The following is a 16,636-nucleotide window of genomic DNA, read 5'->3' as shown; positions in this document are numbered from 1 at the left end:
CGCTCTCCTTTTTATGGATATTTTAGATAAATGGGATCACACAAAATGTGGTCTCTGTGTCTGACTTCTGTCACTGAGTGTAATGTTTTCGAGATTCACCCATGTTGTTGCACATACATACCTATCTGTAGTTTGTTCCTTTTTATTGATGAGTAGTACTCCGTTGTATGGATGTAGACATTTTGTGTATCCATTCGCCAGTTGACGGAATGCCTCTTTCCTTTTCTTTTTTCTTTTTTCTTTCCTTTTTTCTCTCTTTCTCTTCTCTTTCTTTCTTTCTTTGTCCCTTCCTTCCTCCCTTCCTCTTCTCTTTTTCTTGATTCCTTCCTTCCATCCTTCCTTCCTTTGTTCCTTTCTTTCTTTTCTCTCTACTGTTGTGAATATTGTCACTGCTGTGAGCATTTGTGTGCAAGTCTTTGGGTCCATATACGTATTACATTTTTGTTGTTGTCGCTTGGTAGATACCTAAGGGTAGCCTCGTGGATCGCTTTGTGTTGAAGTTTTTAAGCACGTGGCAGATGATTTTTCAGAGTGGGTGCTCCATTTTATATGCCCACGGGAAATGACTGAGCTTTCCTGTTTCTCTACGTCCTCACCAACACTTGCTATTGTCTATCTTTTCGATTCATTCCCGGTGGGTGTGGAGTGGTATCTCATTATGATTTTGATTTCCTTTTCCCTAATGGCTAATGGTGCTGGATAGATTTTTAAATGTTGGAATTCATTCAAGTAAAAAAAAAAAAAAAAAAAAAAATTCTTCGTATCAGCCCTGTGCAGATACAAAACAGGTTCATGGGCCGGAACCACCCTGAGGGAATGAGTTTGGACTTCTGACCTAAACAGTGCAAAACAATGGTCTGTGAACTTTCTCTTCTGGGGGTAAAGCAGCCTGGACTGTCAGCAAAAATTACTATGGAGAAAGAAGGGAAAGATTTCTTTCACTTGTAATGAACTTGTAGACTGAAAAACAATTGTTAATCTACTATATTTCGTGATGCCCCTTTTCCCCCCTGGTACATCATCCTGTTATGTATCCACTGAATGAGTCCTTAAAGTATCTATTTATATCTCCCTTTTATTACTTTTTGAGAGAAAGAGTGCGAGCAGGGGAGGGGCAGAGAGAGAGGGAGACACAGGATCCAAAGCAGGTTCCGGGCTCCGAGCTGTCAGCACAGAGGCCGACGTGGGGCTTGAACTCACGAACTGCGAGATCGTGACCTGAACCAAGGACGCTCAACCGGCTGAACCACCCCGGCACCCCATATTTATTTCCCCCTCTTAAAGATGAGGTTAAAGAATTGATCAAAGTTTAAACACCCAGTAATGGCCGAGATGGATTCAAAACCAGGTTTATTGGGTTGGAAGTCCTGTGTTTTCCTCATCAAAATGGCAGCAGATTCTGGAATACAGCTCCATGGGGGAGGAGCCTGGCTGGTTGGATGATAGAGGTAGAGAGGGACATGATATTGGAGCCAGGGAGAGGAAGGGATCAGGGGTTTCAAGGCTGCTTCCATTAACAAAGGGAAGTTGGAGAGAGGGTGAAATGGAAATAGGAAGAAAAGAGCTTTAAGACTTGCTGCTTTGCGGTTTCCCTCTCACCCAGGTAGAGATTTCCAGCAGGCAGTTAAAAACATCAGATCTAAGTGTTGGGAGAGTCGCCGGGGCTATAGAAAGTACATCTGGGAACATTCTCTTTGATACTGATTTCTCATTAAGACTAACATCCTTGTGACGTTTAATTCTGGTGAGTTTCCTGCCTTCTTCTGACGAGGATCCACTGAGTTTGTTTTAAAATTGTGGGAAGCGGTACCTGGGAGGCTTAGTCCCTTAAGCGACCGACTCGATTTCAGCTCAGGTCATGATCTCTCTGTTCATGAGATCCGAGCAGCGAGTCTAGGCTCTGTGCTGACATCGTGGAGCATGCTTGGGATTCTCTCTTTCCCTCTGTCCCTCCCCCACCCCCGCAAAAAAAATAAATTAATTTAAAAAAAAACGTGGGGGGGCGCCTGGGTGGCTCAGTCAGTTGAGCGTCCGACTTCAGCTCAGGTCATGATCTCACAGTTTGTGGGTTTGAGCCCCGCATCGGGCTCTGGGCTGACAGCTCCGAGCCTGGAGCCTGTTTCAGATTCTGTGTCTCCCTTGCTCGCTGCCCCTCCCCCACTCGTGCTCTGTCTCTGTCTCTGAAAAATAAATAACGTTAAAAAAAATTGTGGGAAACTACAGACTTGGTGGCTAACAGGGTTGTCTGTGCATGAATGCTCTAGGCGTGGCACACTGCATTCAGAAATGACCAGTGGACTCTTTGGTCCTCTCTGAACACCCTTAAACATTTCAGAAGAGGAACGTCGTTCGCGCGTATTTTGTACAGTTAACCTGTACTCCCCGTGCAGACTGCAATAAGGGCAGACCTCTTCATGGAGCCAAGTCACAAGTCACCTGGACAAGGAGCTGCTTACCCCAGGGGCCTGGTGGGGGGTGGGGAACCAGATGCACTAGGACAAAGGACACAGGACCTGATTCCGACTTCCCCAGGAAGGACTGCGCTCCGAGGCCTCTTGGAGCCCTCTCTGAATTCCACCAGCCAATCCTTCCTTATCATTTCCTGCCTTGTTTTTTTTTTTTTTTTTTTTTTTGCTTTATTCACTTTTTTTTTAACCAGACTGCAAGTTTCCTAGGCTTACCCACTTACATCACACGTATTGCAACGCACCATCGCCAAGATTAAATAACTGCATTTTGCTCTAAAAATTTGGGAAAGGGCTTTTGATGATTTGCACTTTTCGGCAGAACAAGTAATTCGTTTCGCTCTTGTGACTTAAACTCTGTTACATGTAATTATGTAAGTCATGTTACAGTTGACTGGATGCTGCAGATATCTCAGATATTAAATATTTATTAGCTTCAATTTTTCCAGTTTCCTTTCCTTATTTTGGAGCCTCCCCCTCCCCCCAACCCGCCCCCTCCAGTTCTCCAAAGTCTTCTGAGGCCTCCGAAGAGCTTACAGGCGCTAGGGGATTGGACAGGGGGCTCCTTGTGATGAATGAATGAAGCAAAGAACGAATGAGTGAGGTGAACGAACGTCCTGTTCCCGAGTCTTCTCTCCTAGGCGGGCTCGCCTCTCGTTCTGGGATCTCGGCCCAGCCAGGAGCCCGGGTAGGGAGCGAGGCCCCTCCCCGCGCAAACACCCCAACTGCGGCAGCGGAGAAGGCCGCCCGGGATCGCGACGGCGGCTGCGGCGCGGCCCGCGGCCCCCGGCGGCGCCCGCGCGCATGGGCAGAGCCGCCCGGGGCCCCGCCCCCTCCCCCCACTGCAGGTGAGCCGCAGAGCCGCGGCCCCCGCCCCCCGCAGCAGCGCCGGGGGTGACGTAAGGCCTGTGGACCGCGCTCGGGCCCCGCCCCTGCAGGCAGCGCCGGGGGCCCGCGGTTCGGCGGTGGGAGCCGGTGCGGCTGCGGGGGCACGCCGGCTGCGGCACGGAGAGGGGGCGGCGAGGCGCCCGAGTGGGCTGCCGCGTCGGCCCGACGCCGGGCGAGGCGCGTCCGGGCGCGGCTCGGGGCTCCCCGCCGCGGCACACCTGCCCCGGCGTCCGCACGGCCCGGGCCCCCGCGGGGTCCGCAGCCGCTGCTCCGCGGGCTCGCGGGCTCCCGGCCGGCCCCGGCTGTCCGTCTCCGCGGGCGCCAGCCAATCGCCCGCGGCTGCCCCGGCCGCACCTCCCGGAATCTGTGACGGGCGTGCGGGACAGCCTATGAGACTGCGGCCCCGGCGGCCTGGGCTGGGAGCGGGAGCCAATGAGCATCATTCCAGGTGGGTGGAGGGAGCGGACCTCGGGAAGGTAGCTTCGTTCGGGTTGCTAACGTCTTCCCTTGGAGATGGGCGCGCAAACGGACCAGTGGGTCTGGGGGCGGCGGTGACGGGCGTGGAGCTGGCCCAATGAGGGTGGGAGTGGGTGGGGCAGCCCCGAGCGGCAGTGCTAAAGGAGCCCGGCGGAGGCAGCGGTGGGTTTGGGACTGAGGGGCCGGATCTGTGGTCTCGGCTGGGGACGTGCGCCGGCGCCACCATCTTCGGCTGAAGGTGAGAGGTGCGGCGGCCCGGGTCCGAACGCGGCGGCCGCGGGCGGGGGCACGGCGGTGGGGGAGGGAAGGGTCCCGGGCCGGGGGAAGGGTGCGGGGCGCCTGTGGGAGGCAGGAGCACGGAGAAGACCGAGGGGGCGCTGGGTGGAGGGCTGGTGCTGCGGAGCCGGAGATTCGTGCGGGGACCGGCCCTGGCGGGGGGTGCGGAGGGAACCGACCCCGGTGGGTGGAGAGCCCTCTGGAGAGTCGAGGAATAGAGTCCTGGAGCTTCAGACCCCTGCAAGGATCGCGGCCTGGGTGTGCCGGGGGGACGACCCTTTGGGGGGGGGGCTGGGGATGGCAATCCGGGGGTGGGGATGCAGGGACCTGGTCCTCGGTGTGTGGGATCTGTGGGGCAGGGGGTCGGGAGGCCTAGTGCTCCGGTGGAGGCCCCGGGGGTCCCGCGAGGGGAGGGAGCCGCGGTGCGGGCTGGAAAGCGCGATCCTGGGTGTGGGTGGGGGGCGCCGGACAAGAAGGGCCGGCTCCTGGGTGGGTTCCCGGGCGGATTAGGCCGGCCCGGCAGCCCGGGTGCGGTAGAGGGTTCGCAGGGCTCGGAAGGCCGGCGGCGCTCCCGGCCCCGAGGGGTGGGGGGCCCGGAGGGCAGGGGCCCCTCCGCACGGCCCGGGCAGCGCGCGGCGGGCGAGGGTCCGGGCCGGCCGCCGGCGCGCGGAGGGGGTGGGTGGACTCCGCCGGGGCCGTGGGGCAGGAGCGCGGGCGGGGGGCCGCGGGGGGCCGAGGCCGGACGCGCGGCGAGGCCCGGGGCGGGGTGGGGGGCGAGGCGGGAAATGCGGCGGGGGCGCGCTGCGGCAGGGCGGCCGGGGGGAGGGTCAGCCCTCGCCTCGGGATCCCTTTATTGTGTAAGCGATCCGGGCACGGCTCGCCGCGGACTCTCTGGCTGGCCTTCTGCAGCTGGGGTCACACCCTGAGCCCATGAAATGGGCCTGGAATGGGGTCGGAGGGGAGTGGAAGCCGCCGAGTCGCGGCGTTCGCGGGGGCTTTGTGGGCCTGCGGTGGGCGGGTGCGGCCCGGGGGGACCCGGGAGGCCCCCCGGCCCGGCCGGCCGGCCCGGGAGCCGGGGCCTGGGGAGGGAGGCTGGTCGCTCGGCGGGTCTGGGCTCAGCTGGGTGGCGTGGCCTCTGCCTGTGACCGTTATCTGTTTCTGGGGCCTCTGCGGCTCCGTTCAAGACCACTGCGGTGGATGCAAGGGGGTGGGGTGGCTGGGGTGGGGTGGGGTGGGGTAGGGGAGAGCAGGCGGGGTAGCTCCAGCCTGCGAACGGAACAAAGGCTGCTGTTTTTGCCCAATAATATAATATACTAAATATAATACTTTGGCTTTGCTGAGATTTTTTTTTTTTTTTTTTTTTTTTGGGAACTGAAGATTCTCTGAGGCAGGCTTCATTATTCTCGATAGTACCTCACTCTGGAAAACTTTAATCTATGTATTGTTTTATTTCCTTCATCAGTCTGCCCATACCAAGTATTCTCTTAGTCCCCTGCTTTTGACGTTGAAGTATGCCCCCGTCTGTCTCGGATTCTGAAAAAGTGGCCATTTTATTTTATGCATCCTTTTACTTCTGTGTCTCAAATTCGGTTCTTCCCTGGCCTTATCTGGAGAAAGCATATGGTGTAATCGGGCGGTGTGCAGCCCGAGCTTTTGCAGCAAAGGGATGTGACCCCAGAGGTTGGCTTTTTATTTGGGCTCCTTGGGGAAATCATCACAATGAAGACAGAATGAAAGGCGAGCTGGAGGAAATTCTGAAGGGCACGTCGTGCGGGGAGGGGGAGACTGTATGCTTCAGCATTTGGTGGACCTTCTCAGCGAACGGGAAGCATTGAAATTCCTGGGGTTGCCTCCACACCCAGCGGGAAGATGTTAGCAGAGAGAAGGTGCGGGCCACAGATAGCGGGTGCCCTTTTGCGTTTGGTTTGGGGGCGTGCTCATTTGGTTCCGCAGCATTTTTGGCGCATTAATAGGTTCCCACGTGCCTGTAAGGTGAAGTCGCCTCAGTGGGGGTGTTAAACCAGGTGGGACAATTCTGTTTTAGTTGATCTGTTCTAGAGGGATGTGCTGTCACGGATAATGTAGCCATCGTTGTTTGGCTTGGCGTGCGTAAGATCTTCACAAAATTGAGTTGTTGTTCCCATTTCTGTGCCTATAGTAGGTGCCCGGAGGCAGCTGAGAAGTTTGCTGGGTGGCATTTCGCTGGAAGTAAAAAATGGCCGTGGGAGGGGGTGTGTGTGTCTAAATCCAGTCAAGGGGATGGGGCTTTGGCTCAGTAGGGGGTTCCTTCGTCTACAATGACTTCGCTACAATTAGCCAGTTATTCCCGATGATACCAAACACTTTCCAGTTATCTTTCTGTCTGTTGCAAAGAGCTTCCTCTTTATTCCCTTTTCTCCTAAGTATAAGTGGTTTTTTCTTTTCCTATTAAACGTAAAGCCTTTGCGGGATTGTGCTAGTGTGTTTGCTCATTGCTGAGCCTGCCTTCTCGAAACCGGAATCGATAGGATTTTTATTTAGTGGAGAGGCAGCGTGGAGCATACTTCACGCCCTTCAGAACACCCCCCGGTCACCTGGCTGGGACTCTGAGGTTAACCCCAGCTCTGCTGCTTGTGACATCCGCGACCTCGCACTGGTTATCGGCTTTCTCTCCACCTTAACGTCTTCATCTGTAAAATGGAGATATTGATAGTTGTGAGGATTGAGAGGCGGTAAAGGTAAACCGTGTAGAAAGAATAGTGCCCGGCCGTAATTAACGATAGAGAGCAGTGTTTGCTATTTTTAAAAATTGTGCTGTTCTCCCTGCCATAGACTAGGCTTTTGGGAGTGGGTTCACCGTTAAATAGCAGGATTCTCAAGATCGGGGACCAAATGTACGAAGGAATGGAGTTAAAGCGAATACAGCCTCCTCGCTGGCCGCGCGAACTCGATCAGACTCAGCAGCCTGAGTCCCTACTACGTGCTCAGCCCTCTGCTAGCGTGCAGGGAGAGCACGGAGAATGCCAGGAGAGCAGTCGAAAATGTGAGGACGAGAAGGATTAAGTTGCCAGGTTGACCTGAGAAAGAACTTCTCAGAGGGCCGCGTTTGGGTCAGGATTGGGAGGAATGGTAGGTTTTGGGTTGTGGAGAAGGTGAAGGTCACGATGAGAGTAGGGACCACGCCTGTGATACTTGGTCAGTGTCCTGTGGCCCCTGGAAGCGGCCAAGTGCTCACCATACAGCCAGGAACAGGAAACGGTCCTGTCCGCTCAGTGTCTAATTACTTGTAGGAAACTCTGGAAAAGTGGAAGTAATTTGTAATCTCACTATCCAGTGAAGATTCAATGTGTATCTGTTCCTATTTATCCACTTACTGTTTTTAATTCGTTATCTGTTCCCTTTAAAAAAAAAAAAAAAAGTTTGTAAATTTCCCCCACAACGTCAGGAGCATTTTAAAATTAACATTTTTGTGATCTATTGTTTTCCCCCACCTTAAATGACAATCATTTCCTCACCTAGAAAAAAATACAGATAAATTTAAAATGTACCAATTTGGGGTGGCACTTGGGTAGCTCAGTCCAGTAAGCATCTAACTCTTGATTTTGGCTCAGGTTGTGATCTCATGGTTCATGAGTTTAAGCCCCGAGTTGGTTCTCCCTCTCTGTCTCTGCTCCTGCCCTGCTTGCGCTCTCTCTGTCTCTCTCAAAATAAATAAACCTAAGAAAATAAAATAAAATGTACCAATTCGGCAAACTAATTTTTAAGTATATAATTTACTTTAAAAAAAAAAAAAAAAAAGGTCTGCTGCAGAAATGACCTGTTAAGCTATTCTAATTTATAGCCACCCACTCAACTTAAGCATATAATTACATGCCCAATGTAAAATTACAGAAATTTGTGCATGCACGCGCCTACGAGAAGCGAGACCACTTCCTAGGTGTCATGTGGGATATACAGTTCATACCTCTTAATCATGAGAGTAACTTGTTGCCATATTTTGTTAGGGTGGGATATTTTCTCTTTCAAAAGGCTGCCATTTGTAAAGGTGGGGTGTGTGTCCTCTTGTCCGGGTCCAGATTGACCTTGGATGATTCCCCCCTCAGTGCCATGGCTCCCTTTTTAGCGGTTTGCAAAGTATACGTTGCAAAGACAGAAAGCGTGTTACTGGTCTTACGAAAGCGGGTCCCTGGAGGTGATGATGGGAGTTGGAAACCATTCTTCAGACTGTACATGCTCCCCGTGAAAAGTTTCTGTACTGTATGGCCCGCCTGCACATGAATGCCAAAGAAGGCAAATACAAGTTGAACTCTAAAACATGTTAGCATTTTTGTTTGGAGAAGTCTTAATGCTACATCTTTTGTGATTTTTTTTTTGTTTGTTTGTTTCATCTTGTTTTCTGAGTTTTGTTTTACTCAAGTCCATGATTTTCAAAACGGTAGCATATACGTTTTAAATCAGGTTAAGAATTAGTCTAGAACATTGGGTGTCAACCTTTGTTTCTATGCCAGCATACCTGTTAACGCCAGTGGCTCACCATGGCAACCAGAGAACTAAGGAGTGATGGTTCTCAAAGGGGTGGGGGGTGGGGGGGCGGCCAGGACCGGCTGCGTCTGAGAAGTTGTTAGAAATGCAAATTACCAGGCTCCGCCCCGGACCCGCTGAACTGGAGACTCTGGGATGGGGCTCCAGCAAGCCTTTTGCGTGCTGCACCCGCCAAAGTTTGAGAACCAGGCTCTGGGGCGTGCAAGTTTGTGATGCGTGGCCTTAGGACAAATAATTTCTGAAATGTACGTTTTTATACCATTTCAGTGATTTCACGGAGCTTGAAATTTGTGGACCCGAGGTTAAGAGCCTCTTAACAACTTTGGACTGCTTTTCTTTTAAGATTTTATTTTTAAGTAATCTCCATACGCAGAGTGGGGCTCAGACTCACAACCCTGCGATCAGGAGTCGCACGCTCCACCGACTGAGCCAGCCAGGTGGCCCTGGACTACTCCATGATTGGTCTTGCAGCTTTCTGTCTTTTGCCTACTAAGAACCCCCATCATTTTGTGGGGGAGGCAAAAACTGGGAAGATGTGATAGAGCAAGAGGAGTTACTCAGTTGGCTTCTTGGGTTGATTTGCACGAGGTCACAGAGACCATACTTCTGGGATTTGTAATAACCTGGAATTTGGGGTAATAACAAAAGTGTTTAATGATGGCATCAGATTCCACAAAGATATTGTCAGGCAGGAGTGATGAGTCACATCGGAAAGGTGAGTGATGACTGTAAAATCCTGTCATTTGATCCAGAAAGTCAGGGGCACAAGGATAGGACGAGACGCAGCTGAGAGGGGCATGTATGGAGCCGTGGCCGACGGCTCAGTATGAACCAATGGCAGATGGGTGTTGAGTCAACCAGTTAGGTCTTAAGATACATTAATTGTGAAAATCACGAATGTTCTGGACTAACTCCTAACCTGATTTGAAAGAACATGCTTTTCTCTTTAAAAAAATTTTTTTAACGTTTATTCATTTTTTTTTAAATTTATTTATTTTTTTTTTGAGAGACAGAGACAGCACGCGAGCAGGGAAGGGGCAGAGAGAGAGGGGGACACAGAATCCGAAGCAGGCTCTAGGCTCTGAGTGGTCAGTGCACCGCCAGATGCGGGGCTCGAACTCCCCGTGAGATCGTGACCTGAGTCAAAGTCAGACACTTAACCGACTGGGCCGCCCAGGCGCCCCTTGATGGTTTACTGTTTAGCAGCTACTGTGCCTTCTGTAGCTCCGCCCCCGTGGCCACCGTAATTCAGGCACCACCTCCGTGACCTTTCATCAGGAGTCTCTGCTTTCCTTGTCTTCGTTCTCCTTTGCCTTCTTGACTCCCTGTTTAATTTGTGGCGGGGGGCGAGAGAAGAGATGAGGTGGGGCGGGGGGGAGAGTCCCGCAGGAACTCGGCCTCTTCCCCCTGCTTGGTTTTCAGCCCTTGGTAACAGAGGGCATGTCTTGAGGGCTCCTAGTTTGTGGTCACCCCTGACATTTACTTTGGATGCCCGGTTAGCGTGGCCGTGAAGGGGATGACCCCAGCGCCTCTGCTACCGTTGATGCTTCCTGTCGGCCAAAGGTTTTGATTTAAGTTCCTCAGAGGAGTAAAATCTGTGAGTTGTCCAGTATTTGTAAACACCTAACCTTGTCCTCCTCCTCGTCTTCCTCTCCTAGAGGCAATTGCTCTTGGATCCTTCTGTTTACAATGGCCCAGAGAGCCGGACTCGAAGACCCAGAGAGGTACCTCTTTGTGGACAGAGCGGTCATCTACAACCCCGCCACTCAGGCCGACTGGACGGCTAAAAAGCTAGTGTGGATCCCGTCGGAACGCCATGGTTTCGAGGCAGCCAGTATCAAGGAAGAGCGGGGAGACGAGGTCATGGTGGAGTTGGCCGAGAACGGAAAGAAGGCGATGGTCAACAAAGATGACATCCAGAAGATGAACCCACCTAAGTTTTCCAAGGTGGAGGATATGGCGGAATTGACGTGCTTGAACGAAGCTTCTGTGTTACACAACCTGAAGGACCGCTACTATTCAGGACTTATCTACGTGAGTATTTCCGGCCACGTGATCGTGGGAGGTGGTGGCTGGGAATTCAAGTAAATTGCACCTGCCGTAGTGGGAGCCAAATGAGAACGTGCAGTACCCGCGCTCTCTGTTTAACGTGACTGTCCGTGTTACAGATAGAAAGGCCACCTCTTGCTTACCCAAGTCTCCCATTCCTTTGTATCTTAGCGTGTAATTTTACTTTATTATTTTTAATATATTCTTTAAAATGTTTATTTTTGAAAGAGGGAGCACAACCAGGGGAAGGCTAGAGAGAGAGGGAGACACAGAATCCGAAGCGGGCTCCAGGCTCCGAGCTGTCCGCACAGAGCCCGACACAGGGCTCGAACTCACGGACCGTGAGATCGTGACCTGAGCCGAAGTTGGACGTTTAACTGACTGAGCCACCCAGGCACCCCTTAATGCGTGATTTTAAGTAATCCAACCTGCGATTAAATATACTCACGTGGTAGTTGAAGACTTTCGTAGTGGTTTGCTGGAGTATGATGAGATCAGGAGAGCGTGTGGGAGGAAGACCAGGGCGTTGGATGTGGGGTGAGAATTGCGTTACTAGTAGGATCCAGACCGCAGACCCACAGGAAGTCCGTGTGTGTCCAGGAGCGTGGAGCACAGAGCCCTGCCAGCACAGAGGATTCCATGAGGAGTGAGGGCAACTGAGTTACCAAGTGCAGGCTGGTGGGAAAAATGGAGACTGAGGGGTTTTGTTTTTGTTTTTTGTTTTTTTTTTAATGTTTTATTTATTTTTGAGAGAAAGAGAGAGCACAAGCCGGGGAGGGACAGAGGATCCGAAGCAGGCTCTGTGCTGACAGCAGCAAGCCCGATGCGGGGCTCGAACTCCTGAACCACGAGATCACGACCTGAGCCGGAATCGGACTGAGGTTTTTAAGAGGAAGCCAGGACGAGACTGAGGCCGGGGTTGCCCTGTGGTCAGCAGTTGACCAGTTGACACGTGTGTTGCAGTTACCGACGATGTCACTGACCATGTGGAAAGAGTTACTAAAAATACTAAGGGATAAGGGAGAGCAGCAAAACGGAAGCCAGATACCCGAAAAGCTCTAGAATGACAAAAAAAAAAGCTTGAGGGGATAGTAGACACAGGGCGGCAGGTCTGAGTTGGGAAGAGAGCGGTTGAGTTTCTTTTCTTTAATGTTTATTTTTAGGGGGGAGAGAGAGCACGGGGGAGGGGCAGAGAGAGAGGGAGACAGGATCTGAAGCAGGCTCTGAGCCGTCAGCACAGAGCCCGATGCGGGGCTCAAACTCACAAACTGCGAGATCACGACCTGAGCCGAAGTCGGATGCTCAACCGACGGAGCCGCCCACGTGCCCCACGGGGGCCGTAGTTTTGTGCGAGGGGTGTGGGTGTGCTCCCGGGGCTCTTGGTCACTCAGAACTAGTTTTCCCAAAGAAATTGGTTTATTTGGTGACTATTTACTGAACACTGTGTTCTAGGTGCTGGGGAGAGGGTGTGGGGACGGGCCGGGTCCCTGCCTTTCTGACACATCCCAGAAGGAAATGAAACCGGACTGGGGATAGAGTAAGTCGGGAGAGTGGCTTTCCGCAGTGGCTCCATGAAGGGCTCTTCAAGAAGGTCGCGTTAGGGCTGGAACCTTTCTGATAGGAGGGAGCTGCCCAGGGAAGGATCTGAGGAGTGGATGGTTCTCCCACAACCTTTGCCAGAGTAGTACAGTCAAGCCCGACGGCCCCCCATTTCTGTTGTCTCTGTGAGGTAAGGCGCAAAGTGGGGGACACCCACCACGGTCGGGAAGGCGGCTTGAACTGGAAAAGGTTTGGGGAAGAGAAGTCACCAGTAAGAGCATCACGGGAGAGCAGCATCGAGGATCTGGCCAGGATTGCACAGCAGAACGTGTGAGGCCACCACGTCCTGGCCCGGCTTGTGGTTTTGCCAGGGCGCAGGCCCGTCCCGCCCTGGGAAGGCAGGGGACCCGTGGCCATCGTACCCATTGCCCGCACGGTCCCCCTTCCCTTCCTCCCTGGTCCAGTGGGCTGAAGGGGTCTGGGGGGAATAAGGGAGCGAAGGAGGGAGGTGGGTCGCGATGTGAGATGTCAGATGTCACCTGTCAGATCGCCAGCTGACATCTCAGATTTGAGCAGGGGTCAGTGTCGGGTGCGGTCTGGTGCTGGAAACGTGACACCGGGGGTGCGGGGAGCTGCAGTGTGGAAGGGAGCCAGCCGCCTTTCCTGCCAGCCTCTTCACCTTGATTCCCCGCCTCCGACCTCCTCGCGCTTCCTCCAAGTGGGAGAGAGGAGGGACATTCAAAGGGGAAGAAGATTCTGGGTAAAAGAGAAGGAATCGAAGAAAGGACACCTGAGTTCCTCTGTAGTCCTTCCTGGCCGTGATTCTAAGAGTTTGCAAGTGTCTTTTATCAAGTAAGTTTGATTTTTTTTTTTTTTTTCCCCAGCTAAACTCAGGGACAACCTGAGCGAGGTCTGGATTTCTTTTCCAAGCGTGGCCCCCCCTTGGTCTTTAGAGAAGGACAAGCTGAGTTCATCTCGAAGCAGTGAGGTCCCAGCGGAGCTCAGAATTTGGGACAGTCGTGTCTGCGGTTAGTGGGGTGGAGGAAGGGCCCCCGCCAGTGACAAGCTGGAGTACTTGACCTTCAAGAATCCTAGTAAGAGGGGCGCCTGGGCGGCTCAGTCGGCTAAGCGTCTGGCTTTAGCTCCGGTCATGATCTCCTGGCTCGTGAGTTTGAGCCCCGTGTCGTGGAGCCTGCTTGGGATCCTCTGTCTCCCTCTCTCTCTGCCCCTCCCCGCTCTCTCTCTCTCTCTCAAAATAAATGCATAAACTTAAAGGATCCAGTAAGAAAGTGGGGCTGCAGGCATCCACAAGGGTGAGGAAGGTGTCCTTGGCGTTGGGATTCACCAGTGGGTGGGGATTGAGCCGCTGAGATGCAGACACTGTAGGGAGTTGGGAGCGACCTTTTGGACGCATTTCTGGAGACCGGCGGTAACGCACATTCACGTGAGTGAGTTACGTTGCCAACAGGCTTAAGTCATTTCCTTGTATCTTCGTCGAATGTACCCTCCCCGGCCTCCCGCCTCCTCAGGCCACATATCTTCGTCCTCTCTCCTAGTAAAACCATCTGAAACCTGTAAATGCCTCCTCTGCTGCTGGTTTAGCTCACCTCACACGCACCTTTTGATGCGTGGTATTTTTATTCACCAGCCCTAGATATTTCCTGTTTTCCGTTACGATTTCTTGTCCAACCTGTGAACCACCTAAAAGGAGACTTTAAAAATTTCGCAAGGTGGGGTTTTTAAGTTGTCTTTTTATTACTGATTTTTAAACTGCGTGCATTGGAAAGAATACGGTTCACATAATACCGTTCCTTGTTTTTTGTGGAGACTGGCTGTGTGCCTTGTGTATCATCAGTTTCGATGAGCGTTGTCTGGGCCTGGCGAGAGCGTTAATTCTGTTATTGTTCGGTGGGGGGTTCTGTGTGTGGCCCTTGGACCAAGCTTTTTAATTCTGTCTAAATCTTCCTTACTAGTTTTTGTCTGCTTTGTCTGTTAATTCCTGAGAAGTGTCTTAAGATCCCCCGGTGTGTTTTATCAACCAAGCCTACATCCCCAACCAATATAGTGTAGTTTTTGCTCTTTACGAACTTGTACCTGAACGAATCCCATGGGAGATGGTCTTTGTGTCTGTGTCTTCACTCAGCATCACATTTTTAAGGTTCATCTGTATTGCTTTGCGTTGGTGTAATCCAGAAGTTCTCAAAGCACGGCCTGTGGACCCTCAGGGTCTCCCTAAGACTGTTCCAATGGATGAGTTACAATGGCTCTCGTGATTATTTGAAGACGTTACTTGCCCCTTTCACTGTCAGTGTTGGTACTGAAGGTACAGAAGCGATGGTGGGGGAAGGCAGTGACCCCAGACTGTGCTAGCAGTCCTTATAATCCAGTGTCACGTGAGGCTGCCCTTGAGAAAGCAGGAGAAATCATTGATTTTATGAAATGTCAACCCTGGAGTCTTTTGAATATACCACGCGATGGGGTGGTAAAGCGTGCATAAAACACTTCCATACTGAACCGCGGGGAAAGGCAGGGGCGTAGTTCTATGGGTTGCAAACTGAACTCGCTATTTTTTTTTTTTTTTTAAGAGTGCACAATTTTTATCTGATAGAGTGACTGTGACTCACAGATAAGCCACCGTTACTCAAACTGGGGTGTTCGGCAGACACATTTAGAGAAATGAACAAAGCGGCCCCGTCCCTTCAGACGGAACAATTGATCGTCTTTGTTGCCAATGCCAAAATCTGAGTTTTCACATGAAAATTCGGATTTGGGGAAACTCCCGTTTACCCCTGTGGACGTGACGGCCTGTCGGCACTTGCAACCCTTTCCGATGAGACAGAGGGTGATATTAATGACAGATTTTTTTTTCCAATGGCATACGATGAAATGGCATCGTCTGGAAGGCCATCATAACTCACTGAGCCAGCGTTTTCCAAATGATGTGTACATAGTTACAAAATCACGGATGGGTTAAAGATTCTTTCAACAGGCAAGATAAGCTGTTGGATTTTGACGTAAGGAACAGGATGCAAGTTCGTCGATAGGGATACGTGTGCCACGTTGCGTCTGATCTTGAAGAAATTCTCACTTGTCGAGTCTCGGGGTAGCATCCAGGGGGAGTCTCCACGGTAACTGGGAAAGGCAGTTAAACTCCGGCTCTCTTTCCCAAACCAGCTATGTGTGTGAGGCTGATTTTCTTCATTTGCTCCAACCGACACAACATAGCACCACAGATTGAATGCGAAAACAGATTTGAAAACCGAGCCACTTTCTCTGGAGCCAGACAATCAGAAGATTGGCAAAAATAGAAAGCAGCACCACCTTCTCACTTTCGTTGTGGAAAACGTAAGGTTATTTTCGTAAGAGATGTTGTTGATGTTAACGAGTATCGTTATTTTAAAACGAAGAGATTTATTTTAAAATGGGTATTTTGAAATGAACAGGTATATGTTTATAAAAGCTTGGTTATATAAAATGAAAGGTTTCTGGGGTCTTTAATCATTTCAAAGAGTGTAAAGGGGCCCGGAAATGAAAAAGGTTGGGATATTTCGTTCATCCTGTTGTAGCGTTATAGCATAACGTTCCACGGTAAGATTTCTGGCCCACTTTATCCACTCAGCTACTTTTGGACATGGGTGTTTGCCAGTTTGGGGCCAGTACCTGGGGCCCACAGGCGTGCCTTTCTGTACGGTGTGTGAGGAGTGGGAATCCCGGGTGGTCGCGTACACAGATCTGTAACTCCTACATGCAGTGTTTCTAGATAAAGCCTGATTTCGGCAGATTCCAGCAGGAGACAGAAGGCCCCGGTCTGAGAGGGGAATGTAATGGTGTATTTCACGGGGTTGGCCTCGGCCCCATTTGGAGTCGGATTCTGTGTGTGGTGTGAGATGGCTGTCCAGTTGACCCAGTGCTCCAGAGTGCCACCTTGTCACATATCAGGTGCTCCTAAGTGGGCTCTTAATTGTGTCGGGGGACTGTGTGCCCCTCTTCCGGCTAAGATCACATTGTCTTTAGACTAAGTGTTGGTATTGGGTGTGGTAGGTGCCGTCATTTTTGTTATTCTTTAGGGTGGTTTTGGCTGTGACATCTTTTGCATTTCAGTATAATTTTAGAACCGTATGTCAGTTTTACATACGCACATGCACACACATGCACCCTCGCTGGAATTTTCTTTGGGATTTTGTTGAGTCTGTAGATCAGCTGAGGAGAGAAGTACGATCTTGGCAATATGTGATCTTCTAGTTCATGGCTGTATCTGTTTACGTAGTTCTTCAACTTCCATGATCTGTTTTACGGCTGTCTGTGGAGGCCAGGATGGCTCTTCTTACATTTATTTTGGGGTATTTGATTTTTTTTTGGATGCTACTTAAATGGTGGTTTTAGCATTTTCTGATGGATGCCATGATGTAGAAATACAGTTG

At 51.5% G+C, this 16,636-nt stretch overlaps 1 protein-coding gene across 5 annotated transcripts in view; it reads left to right on the top strand.

Annotated features, from left to right (window-relative positions):
* The first annotated feature begins 3,705 nt into the window (after positions 1–3,705).
* The window catches only part of MYH10 (myosin heavy chain 10), a 130,211-nt gene continuing 117,280 nt past the window's right edge, over positions 3,706–16,636 (top strand). The window contains exons 1-2 of one of the 5 annotated variants that reach the window (XM_042966028.1): positions 3,706–3,801; positions 10,286–10,661. In XM_042966028.1, coding sequence (XP_042821962.1) covers positions 3,743–3,801; positions 10,286–10,661 — 435 coding nt within the window. In that variant the 5' untranslated portion in view covers positions 3,706–3,742. Of the gene's footprint in view, positions 3,802–3,918; positions 4,069–10,285; positions 10,662–15,389; positions 15,561–16,636 lie in introns of those variants that run through there. The other 4 variants (XM_042966029.1, XM_042966030.1, XM_042966032.1 and 1 more) reach the window with 4 other exon arrangements.

Source organism: Panthera tigris, chromosome E1 (assembly GCF_018350195.1).
Source record: "Panthera tigris isolate Pti1 chromosome E1, P.tigris_Pti1_mat1.1, whole genome shotgun sequence".
Taxonomy (NCBI): Eukaryota; Metazoa; Chordata; class Mammalia; order Carnivora; family Felidae; genus Panthera; species Panthera tigris.
The sequence above is the reverse complement of the archived record's forward strand: the minus strand, read 5'-3'. Positions and strand labels throughout refer to the sequence as shown.